General features: G+C 47.1%; 1 protein-coding gene across 1 annotated transcript in view; it reads left to right on the top strand.

Moving 5' to 3' along the window:
• Positions 1-11,696, top strand: part of smc6.1 (structural maintenance of chromosomes 6, gene 1) — a 49,630-nt gene extending 37,934 nt beyond the window's left edge. The window contains exon 27 of the mRNA XM_004918198.4: positions 9,962-11,696. Within this exon, the coding sequence (XP_004918255.2) occupies positions 9,962-10,073 (112 nt within the window). The 3' untranslated portion in view covers positions 10,074-11,696. The remainder of the gene's footprint in view (positions 1-9,961) is intronic.
• Positions 11,697-12,072: the final 376 nt, after the last annotated feature.

The raw sequence follows: 12,072 nt of genomic DNA, 5'->3' as shown, positions 1-12,072 counted from the left end.
TGGCTAGAGGTGTGTAAGGTTTACCTCCATTGGAACGGTGGAAACATGGCCTCTCTATAGACATGGAGTTTCACCATCTGGAATAATAACAATGCAATTTAGTCTGCACTCGCCAAAATTTACAAGTTTGTTTTTTTTAAATAAGGTGCTTGTGACCCATTGTCTACTCACCAGCTGGATTATAGCACAATGGTGGAAAGTACATCACCTTTCATGATCCTGAAAAAAACATTATTTATACAGTATAGGTTTGATCTGTGAAGGCCGGCACTCTGCCTTTTTTTCTGAGGTTCATCTGGAATGTAAATGGTCCTTTACCTTTTACTATTGTACCATCTGGCATTTTGACAGAAAGTCAGGATTCCCCATATGCCAAAACAAGCCCGCCTACCTGAATTTATAATGCTGATGGGAATGTTTGGTGGAGGAGTAATGGTCTTGGGCTGTTTTCTTTAGTTTACACTAAAGCTGGCCATACACGCACTGATACTATCGTACGAAACCTCGTTTCGTACGATATTCAGTGCGTGTATGGCATGTCGGCGAGTCGACCGATATCGCAGGAAGCTGCTGATATCGGACAACTCGCCGATCGGCCAGGTTAGAAAATTTTGATCGGGTACCATAGAAGGCGCCTGACCAAAATCTGCCGTCAGGGCTGAATCGGCAGAAGGAGGTACAAAATCCTATTGTTTCTACCTCCTTATCTGCTGTTTCAGCCCTGACGGTGTGTGGCGGATCAGATTGCCACGTGTATGGCCAGCTTAAAGGTGGCCATGCACGTTCAGATTTTAGTCTTCTTCTGATGAATGTTCGGATATCAGTGGTATGTTTAAATGTAACGATTTGAAACTAACATTCAGACTGAAGTTGTAGGATAAACCCTTTAAAATAAAAATCGTATGAAAAAGTTTTCCACTGTAGGTCCCCCAAGGATATCGTCAGATACACAATACATGCGCAGATTTTATCCTTATATTACCGAAATTTTGTAACCTGGCTGATCGACTAAACGACCGATCACCATGGTAAGAAAATTATGGGGATGATAATTTGGAGCCCATACACAGTCAGAAAATCGTACAAAACTAGGTTTCATGTGATTTTAGCGTTACGTGCATGCCCAGCTTTAGGCTCTTGGTTCAGTTCAAAGCAAATCTAAAAATGAACAATGACGTTATTGACAGTTCCATGGCAACAGTGTATGGAAGCCTGTCTCCTGTATCGGCACACTAATGGTCTGTGCATAATGTTAGATCTGTACAGAATTGGCTTTGCTGAGTTAGGAGTGGAAGAACCTGCTCAGAGACTTGTCTTTAACCCAGCTGAAGATCTGTGTAATGAATTGGAACCTGGAGTGCAAGCCAGGCCTGATCTCCAACATTGCCCAACCTCACTAATGCTCTTGTGGCTGAATGCCATCGAACAAAGTTCCAAGTATAAGGCTGTTTTAGCAGCAAAGGGCAAATCAGTGAGATGTTGGACAGGCAGGTGTCCAACATACTGTTGACCCTATACTGTATCTACCAAAGGACTTGTGAGTGACACAGCACTCTTCATAGAAGCCAGGTATGTCCTTGATGCCAGAGGTGTGTAGTTTTGATCTCACAAAAGCTATAGCTGAAAAGAACCTCCCAGAGTCCAAAAACAGCCAAGCTTATTGATTTGTGGACCTTTGGTATAGGTGTTAGGTGTGGGAGATATATAAGGCATAGGCTACATCTTGTTTGAGCTAAAATGTCCAGTATTCCACTGTACCTTGTCTCTGCTGCCCATGCATTCATTCTGAATAGACATCAATTTAACTTGTAATATATAAGTTTTATTTCTCTTACAGGTGTCTGTGGGACACAGGGACCACGGGTATAGTATCTACCAGCAGGAGGCAGGACACTAGAAGAGGAAGAAGAGGAAAAGGCCCCTCCTCCCTGCTACTATACCCCCTGTAGCTTCCTTAGAGCGCCAGTTTTTTCTAGTGTCCTCAGGAGACAGGATCTTACAGCTCTCTGAAGTCTGCGGCCAGATTATTCTGGCACCAGGGGTTGACCTATAGGGCCTACTGCAGTTCCCTCCACAGGCTTCCCCCTACGTGGGACTCAAGCACCGGGGCCAGTAAGACTCTCTGAGCGGGCCACACAGATTCCCTGCCTCTACCTGTGAGTGCAGACGCTGTCCGGCGCTTCCTCCTTCTCAGCTGCACCCCAGGTCAGTTCAGCTCCCAGCCTGCCTGCTCAGCCTGCCAGCCTACCTAAACAGCCCCCCTCGCCTCAGTACCTTCAGCGGTCCCTCTGCCGGTCCCCATGCGTTCCACCGCGGCCCCATGCGTTCCACCGTCCCTTCCGGATGACGTCACTACGCGCCGCCATTTTCTGTGCGCCTCTGTTCGCGCACTTTCCTCCTTCGCGCCATTCTGCTCCGCTCTCCATCCTGAACGGTCGCATCCTCAGGGGCTCTCCTTGGCTCTCCGGACACAGGGACGGTACCATTGGCAGAGGGGGCACTATTAGGGGAATTTCAGGAGGGCTGCAAGGCTGGGCTTTTTAGCGCGGTTGGGTCTGTCTGATCGGGTAACCCCTCCAGGGTTGAGGGGACTGTATTCCTTTGCTGAGTTATGTGAGGGTATTTTTCTGCTTGGGAAGCATACAATTACTTATGTATTGAATTATATCTGTGCCTAATCGCCTCATATATTCCCTTACACCTTTTATATAGAAAAAAAAAAAAAAAAAAAGGTTATCCTAAGGTGTAAGGAGGGGGAATTCCCCTATCTCCCTTGCATTGACTTGCATTAAAGCCTGCCTGTCTTTTTTGCGTTTATCTGCTGACCATTGTAGGACTGCTTGTCTTGCTCCTTTTCTGTCATGGCAGAAGGCATTCCAGAAGGCCCCTTTTCCAGGGGGGCTTCTAGCTCCTCAAAGGTAAAATACCTAGCATGCGCCAGATGCTGCAAATGTCTTCCATCTGGAAGAAAGGAACCTCTTTGTTCCTCTTGCTCCAAAATTCCGGCTGAGACCCAGTCCCAGGCTCCGGACGTGCCACTGCCCCCCAGTTCAGAATTAGCAGGGGGGGACCCTACTCCAGCACTGGCTCTGGATGCTCAAGCGCAAGCTTCCTCTTCCCAACAGGATCCTCCCTTATGGGCGGCCCAGCTTTCCACCGGCATTCCCAAGCTTGCAGCCTGCCTTGATAAGCTACTGGACAGGTTAGATAGGGAGGAACCTCATCCTCCTGAGTCCCTCAAGCGGCAAGCCTTACTCCGCTTGGATGACTACAGCGACTCAGAGTCTCTCCACGCCTCGGCTACTTGGGAGGACCACTCCCTAAGCGAAGGGGAAATTTCCTCCGACGGGCCAGATGACCCGGAGGACACATCTAGATCGTCACCAGAGGCCATTGAGGCTCTCATTGCTTCAGTAATGACCTGCCTTGACCTCAAGACTCCAGAATCCTCTCTAGAGTCTTCTGCCTCTCTCTTCAAGCGTCAGAAAAAGACCGCCTCGGTTTTTCCTTCCCATGATCAACTGGACTCCCTTATCCAAGCGGAGTGGGATCACCCCGAGAGGCGATTCCAGACCTCACGGCGTTTCCAACGCTCGTATCCCTTTCCACAAGAGACCCTGGAGAAATGGTCTACCCCTCCTTTGGTAGACGCTCCGGTGTCCCGCATATCCAAGAACACCGCCCTTCCTGTCCCGGATTCCTCCTCCTTTAAGGATCCGATGGATAAAAAGATGGAGGGTTTCCTCAGAGCAACATTTACTTCAGCCGGAGAAAGCCTCCGTCCCACCTTGGCCTCGGCCTGGGTTTCCCGGGCAGTTCAAACCTGGTCCAATTCGCTCTTAGAAGGCATATCCTCGGGCTCCTCCAGACAGGAATTGTCCCTCTTAGCCTCCCAAATTCGTGACGCCAACGAGTACCTATGCGAAGCTTCCCTGGACTCAGCCCAGGCCATCAGTCGTACCTCAGCCCTGGCTGTAGCGGCACGCCGTTCCCTCTGGCTCAAGCTCTGGTCCGCTGACATGTCCTCTAAGAAGTCCCTCACCACTCTTCCCTTTAAGGGCAAGCTCCTATTCGGGCCAGAACTCGACAAGATAATCAGCCAAGCCACTGGGGGGAAGAGCACCTTCCTTCCCCAGCCTCGGACTCGCCCTTCCTTTCGCAGGGGTCGATTTTTTCGCCCCAGGGGCTCCAAGGTCTCTTCCTCCAGGGATTCCTCCACGCAGAACCCCGCGGGAAAACCCAGGTTCCAAGCGCGAACCAAGTACTCCTGGCAGGGTAGGCGTCCCCAATCCAAGCCCACCGACAAGTCCTCTTCCACATGACTACCCCCGGGCAGTAAGTCCTCCTCCCGTAGGAGGCAGGCTTCGCCAGTTCCGCGAGGCCTGGCTTCATCTTACTTCCGATCCCTGGGTACACCGAGTGGTATCCTTCGGCTACCGTCTCGAGTTTCTTGCTACCCCTCCGAGCCGGTTCTTCATGTCCCGGCTCTCTCAGGACCCTTCCAAACAGTCCGCATTTCTCGCCATCATACAAGACCTCCTGGACGAGAGAGTGATCATGCAGGTGCCTCCCGAGGAGAGGTTCCGGGGATATTATTCCAATCTCTTTCTCGTTCCAAAACGAGACGGGTCCTTTCGACCCATCCTAGACCTCAAGAAGCTCAACACCTTCCTTCGTTTCTCTCGGTTCAAAATGGAATCACTCAGGTCAGTCATTGCGGCCATGGGTCACAACGAATACCTAGTGGCGCTAGACATAAAGGACGCTTACCTCCACGTCCCCATTTTCCCTCCCCATTGGAAATACTTAAGATTTGCGGTCAAAAACCTCCACTTCCAGTTCACGGCTCTTCGACACAGCCCAGCAGAGGGTATTCCTCCCTCCAGAAAAGATCTCCCGAATTCAGGACTTGACGCGTCGGTTGATCCAATCACAGGGCCCATCCATCCGTTTTGCCATGCAGGTACTGGGGTCCATGGTGTCGTCCATAGAAGCCGTGCCCTTCGCACAGTTTCATCTGCGCGACCTTCAGTGGAACATCCTGGATCAGTGGACACGCACCAGTCTGTCCCAGAGAATCCAGATCCTTCCCAAGACAAAGACTTCTCTTGCATGGTGGCTCAACACACCCCACCTTGCCAGGGGGCGCCCCCTCCAGGAACCTCACTGGCGCCTTCTGACCACGGATGCCAGCCTCAAGGGTTGGGGAGCAGTTCTGGACCACCTCTCAGCTCAAGGGACCTGGTCAAAGACCGAAGCTCTCCTTCCCATCAACATCCTGGAGATCCGGGCAGTCCGTCTGGCTCTATTGCACTGGCAACACCTTCTTCGGGGACAGGCCATCAAGGTACAATCCGACAACGCCACCACGGTTGCCTACCTAAATCATCAAGGCGGAACCCGAAGCCGTCAAGCTCTCAGGGAGGTCAGTCTTATTCTGACCTGGGCGGAGGCCCAGGACTCCCGGCTGACAGCAGTCTACATCCCGGGTCTCGAGAATTGGCAGGCCGATTACCTCAGCCGGCAGCAGCTCGACCCAGGAGAGTGGGCCCTAAGTCCAAGTATCTTTCAGGACATCGTCGATCGATGGGGTCTCCCGAGCGTAGACCTCATGGCATCTCGCCTGAACCGGCAAGTCCCTCAATTCATGGCCAGGTGCCGCGACCCTCTAGCTCTGGCAGCGGATGCTCTCACGGCCAGTTGGGACTTCCCTCTGGCTTACGTATTCTCCCCGCTTCCTCTTCTGCCCAGAGTCATCAAGAAGATCAAGGCCGGCTCCAACCCGGTGATCCTAGTGGCCCCCTTCTGGCCCAAAAGGGCCTGGTTCTCCGAGCTGGTAGCTCTCAGCAGGGCCGAACCCTGGAGCCTTCCCCTGGTTCCCGACCTTCTCTCCCAAGGCCCGATCCACCACCCGGACCCGGCATTCCTGAATTTGACGGCCTGGCTCTTGAGTCCCTAGTGCTCCAACGCAAGGGTTTCTCTCCCGAGGTCATCCGCACCATGATGGCTGCCCGTAGGCCAGTTTCCTCCAGAACCTACCACCGTGTTTGGAGGATATTTAAGGATTGGTGCGACACGGAGGGCTATTCCTTCCAGACCTTCTCCTTACCCCACCTCCTCTCCTTCCTTCAGTCGGGGCTTTCCAAGGGTCTTTCACTGGGATCCCTTAAATCTCAGATCTCGGCACTATCCGTCCTCTTCCAACGTCGCCTGGCCACCCTACCGGACATAGCCACCTTCTTACAGGGAGTCTCTCGACTTCGTCCTCCTTTTCGCGATCCCATCCCTCCATGGGACCTTAACCTAGTTCTCACAGTTCTTCAGGGGCCCCCATTCGAGCCCCTGGGTAGCATACCTTTGGCATGGCTCACCTGGAAAACAGTCTTTCTCCTAGCCATCTCTTCAGCTCGCAGGGTGTCTGAGATCTCGGCTCTTTCGCATCTCCAGCCATACCTCGTATTCCATGAAGACCGGGCGGTCGTCAGAACCTTGCCTTCCTTCGTGCCTAAGGTCGGCTCTTCCTTTCACATCAACCAGGACATCACCACCCCGTCCTTTTGTCCTAAGCCTTCCTCGCCTAAGGAAGTAGCCTTGCACGCCTTGGACCCGGTCCGGGCGTTAAAGTTCTACCTCCACCGCACCAAGGACATTCGCCAGTCCTCAGCCCTCTTCATTGTGCCCGCTGGCCCCCAAAAGGGTTTTCCGGCCTCCAAGGCTACCTTATCCCGTTGGATTAGGGAAGCCATCCGCAGAGCATACATTGCCAGAGGCAAACAGCCGCCCCTTCATCTCAAGGCTCACTCGACTCGGGGAATTAGCACCTCTTGGGCCTTTAGAAACAGGGCCTCAGCCGAACAGGTCTGTAGGGCCGCCACATGGTCCTCCATTCATTCCTTCACTAAATTTTACAGATTTGAGATTTTTGCGGCATCTGATGCTCATTTCGGGAGAAAGGTGCTGCAAGCCGCAGTTACCTAAAACCGTTTCTCCCACCCTTTCTTCTGTTGGGGCAGCTTTGGTATGTCCCCATGGTCCCTGTGTCCCACAGACACCTGTAAGAGAAAAGGAGATTTTGTGATTACTCACCGTTAAATCCTTTTCTCTTAGGACGTCTGTGGGACACAGGGCTTCCCCCCCTGAACCGGTTCCTCTGGAAAGTTTTCTGCTTATGTAGATAGTTAAGTTATACTGTCTCTTTCTTTGTTGACAAAACTGGCGCTCTAAGGAAGCTACAGGGGGTATAGTAGCAGGGAGGAGGGGCCTTTTCCTCTTCTTCCTCTTCTAGTGTCCTGCCTCCTGCTGGTAGATACTATACCCGTGGTCCCTGTGTCCCACAGACGTCCTAAGAGAAAAGGATTTAACGGTGAGTAATCACAAAATCTCCTTTTTTTCTTCTTCCTGGTCATTTTTCATTTCTTGATCACATCATTCAGTAACTTATTCAGAACTACAGGAAAGCTTAGATAAAAGGAGCAGAGCCTTTTTTGAGCAGGTTCCCTCTGGCATCTTCGCTAAGCAATGCTGCTTCAAGTTGGAGAACCCCGCAGTCTCCCCTGTTGGCTTTGAAGTTGGAATTAAAGCTACAGGGAAGCACAAGTGCTAATCTGTCTTACGAATCATTATAAATAACTAAAAAAAAATCAGAGCAATGGGCAAGATCAGCACATTTCTGCTTCCCTGCTTCACTCAGAAAGCAGAGCGTTTTGGCTAATTCAGCAACACATTCATGCATTAACACTCTCTCAACATTAGCCACCTTCTCACAGGTACAGCAGAGGTACAATATTATTATGTAACATTTGTTAGAGCACATACAGGCCTTATATGTAGGATGCATAGAAGGAAATTAGTCATTAAGGACTTTCTTACATATCCTTGATTTTATTCTCTGCCACATACTCCTTTATTTTGGTTGCAGTTCAGTTACCATGTAGTCAGTCCATGTAACTGTACCCCATGGAAAACTGTGTGTACCATGAAGGTATACATTTGTTCTATCTTCATATTTCTATTATAGAGCACCAACATATTCAGTGGCACTATACAAATAGAACAAATACAAATTGCAAAATCGAATTAATACAGGAGGTGAAGGGCGTCCTCCTCACTATAGATAAAGTCTATTGCTTTATACGGCATATGTTTTTGTATTAAAATTTTGAGTAGTTTTAAAATTGTATTAAAGGTTAAAAATAAGGGGTCATCTGTTAATACACAGTAGGAGGACAGTACAAAGTCACCTCTTACTAATGATGTAAGTGTATTGGTGCTTTCAGCATTTCCTGTATATACAGTGGAGGAAATAATTATTTGACCCCTCACTGATTTTGTAAGTTTGTCCAATGACAAAGAAATGAAAAGTCTCAGAACAGTATCATTTCAATGGTAGGTTTATTTTAACAGTGGCAGATAGCACATCAAAAGGAAAATCGAAAAAATTACTTTAAATAAAATATAGCAACTGATTTGCATTTCATTGAGTGAAATAAGTTTTTGAGCCCCTACCAACCATTAAGAGTTCTGGCTCCCACAGAGTGGTTAGACACTTCTACTCAATTAGTCAACCTCATTAAGGACACCTGTCTTAACTAGTCACCTGTATAAAAGACACCTGTCCACAGAATCAATCAATCAAGCAGACTCCAAACTCTCCAACATGGGAAAGACCAAAGAGCTGTCCAAGGATGTCAGAGACAAAATTGTAGACCTGCACAAGGCTGGAATGGGCTACAAAACCATTAGCAAGAAGCTGGGAGAGAAGGTGACAACTGTTGGCGCGATTGTTTGAAAATGGAAGGAGCTCAAAATGACCATCAATCGACCTCGCTCTGGGGCTCCACGCAAGATCTCACCTCGTGGGGTGTCAATGATTCTGAGAAAGGTGAAAAAGCATCCTAGAACTACACGGGAGAAGTTAGTTAATGACCTCAAATTAGCAGGGACCACAGTCACCAAGAAAACCATTGGAAACACATTACACCGCAATGGATTAAAATCCTGCAGGGCTCGCAAGGTCCCCCTGCTCAAGAAGGCACATGTGCAGGCCCGTCTGAAGTTTGCCAATGAACACCTGAATGATTCTGTGAGTGACTGGGAGAAGGTGCTGTGGTCTGATGAGACCAAAATAGAGCTCTTTGGCATTAACTCAACTCGGTGTGTTTGGAGGAAGAAAAATGCTGCCTATGACTCCCAAAACACCGTCCCCACCGTCAAGCATGGGGGTGGAAACATTTTGCTTTGGGGGTGTTTTTCTGCTAAGGGCACAGGACAACTTATTCGCATTAACGGGAAAATGGACGGAGCCATGTATCGTGAAATCCTGAACGACAACCTCCTTCCCTCTGCCAGGAAACTGAAAATGGGTCGTGGATGGGTGTTCCAGCACGACAATGACCCAAAACATACAGCAAAGGCAACAAAGGAGTGGCTCAAGAAGAAGCACATTAAGGTCATGGAGTGGCCTAGTCAGTCTCCGGACCTTAATCCAATAGAAAACCTATGGAGGGAGCTCAAGCTCAGAGTTGCAGAGACAGCCTCGAAACCTTAGGGATTTAGAGATGATCTGCAAAGAGGAGTGGGACCAACATTCCTCCTAAAATGTGCGCAAACTTGGTCATCAATTACAAGAAACGTTTGACCTCTGTGCTTGCAAACAAGGGTTTTTCCACTAAGTATTAAGTCTTTTTTTGTTAGAGGGTTCAAAAACTTATTTCACTCAATGAAATGCAAATCAGTTGCTATCTTTTATTTAAAGTTATTTTTTCGATTTTCCTTTTGATGTGCTATCTGCCACTGTTAAAATAAACCTACCATTGAAATGATACTGTTCTGAGACTTTTCATTTCTTTGTCATTGGACAAACTTACAAAATCAGTGAGGGGTCAAATAATTATTTCCTCCACTGTAACTCTATATTTTTCATATTATTAAATATTCTGTTTTTTTTATCCTATCTCTGCAGCTCCTTACCTTCTACCAGCCTCATCAGAATTCTTCGAATGAAAGATCCTGAAAGGGGGCAAACAACGCTACCTTTCCGGCCAGTAGACCAACAGGAAGAAGATGAGGATTAAGTCAACCCTCCTGACTTTTTCTGCTTAAATTAATATTTTTTTTGTTAAATTATAGTGCCAACCTTTAGGCTTCTGGCACAAATGTGGAATGTCATTTTCTAGGTTACAAACATAGCCCATAAATTCAACAATATTTGGAAATTAAAATCAAAGTGAATAAAATATAATAATAAAATATAAATTTGTGGTGCAGATAAATAAATACAATATTCAAAGGAAAGTAAACCAACGTGGCAGTGACCCCTAAATGGAACTAGGCTGACGGAGACCAAAGCAGAACCATATGGGCTGTAGCTGGATATCAAGATACCATTTTATTTGCACACTTAAGCACATCTGGTGTTTTGACAGGTACAGTACTCTCAGGGAGAAGCTACCTCCCCTGCCCATCAGTGCAATGGCAAATGCTGTCTATGGTGTCCCATAAAGGTCACCACCTGATGTGCAATGTCTCTCAGAGCCAGGCATGATACCCGCACTATCTGATAACAGGTCTGAGGCTGGATCAGATTATCATGACCGTTCTAGGGGAGCCAAAAACTCATATTTATTGTCTGACACTTTTTAGCTCCTGTTATAAGGAAATTATTCATGGTGACTCATATTCAACACAATTGCTCAGCTCTTTCTATATTTAATATAAAGATATTTCTTGGTTCACATTACATTGAACTGATATTTGTGCATTGTTCTGTCACCAGAAGTTTGAATTCTGTAATTTAACCCTTGAAGGTTGGCCCATTAGGCATTTACGTTGCACTCGGTGAAATTTGCCTACTATCAAGAGCTGATAGGCAACATGCAAGATGACTGAAAATATGACAGATTTAAATTACCCCCCCCCCCCCACACTGATCTAAATGCTGTCTTTTTACCCTATTGTATGTAAAACACATCAGCCCACAGTAGTTTCTGCCTGGGCAAGCCATTGCCACCTTCCCCCAGGCATATACTGGGCCTTAGCTAATCTTTCTGAGTTGGCATACGCTAAGTCTTAAGAGGTGAAGGGATGCTGGGATGAATGGCAATGGCTGACCCTGCAGAAGACTTCCCTTGGCTGACCTTATTTTTATGGGGGGTAAGAAGTAGGTAGAGTTAGGGTGTCTAACAAACCCCCCCCACTGTCTTACACCTCCTTTGGGTTGTGAGCATTTGCTTGTAATTTTATATTCACTTCTTTGTTATATAAAGAATGTTTTGGAATTCTTCACTCTGCTTGGAACACTTAAGTGCAGAAAGTTTGCTCAGCTCTTGTAACCTATTCCATCCAGTCAGATGTTTGTAATCAGTCAGTGTCTGGTAAACCAGGGATTTCTAACTGCTGATTGGTTTCTCTGGGTTACTAGACCTTGAACAAATGTAACTCTTAGTCTTTTATTCTTGATTTGCAAGCCGTATGTTTAGTTTTCTTTTATTGTTTTTTCATTCTGATATAAAGGTTGGAAGATATTTGAAATCTTATTTTTGTGACATTTCTTAGACTCTGTTATAATATTTGTATCTTGTATAGTCAAACGCGTGTACAGTAAAGGACTGACTTAGCCTTTTTTAATTATAGGCCAGTCCTTCCTGTTTAAATATAACGGGCTATATGTATTAAATTAAAATTACTTTGTTGCTCAATGTGTCTTCTACTTTCAGTTTATATTAATGAAAAACGTAAAAAGTGTCTCTTATTGGTCCCATTAGGAAAATGCATGTTGCAGTAGCACGATGGAGTGTCTGAGGCAAAACTCTCAGCCGCAGTAGAATATCAGGACTCTCCTGTATGCTGAATAATATCAAGCCATGATCTTATGTTTCTCATATTTTAACCAATAGGACAGAGAAGGACAGCTCCTGATTATGGGAGTGAAATGAGAAAATAGCAGAAATAGGTTTGTAGAATCCTTTGTTTTTTCCACAACTGTTGTTTTATTCTGTCACCCCATAGGTTTACATTTCATATGTGCATATATATATATATTTTTTTTTTTTGTTCTGATGGCGCTGAGCATTA

The sequence above is a fragment of the Xenopus tropicalis genome, chromosome 5 (assembly GCF_000004195.4).
Source record: "Xenopus tropicalis strain Nigerian chromosome 5, UCB_Xtro_10.0, whole genome shotgun sequence".
NCBI classification, from domain to species: Eukaryota; Metazoa; Chordata; class Amphibia; order Anura; family Pipidae; genus Xenopus; species Xenopus tropicalis.
This window is presented reverse-complemented; position numbering and strand designations above follow the sequence as displayed.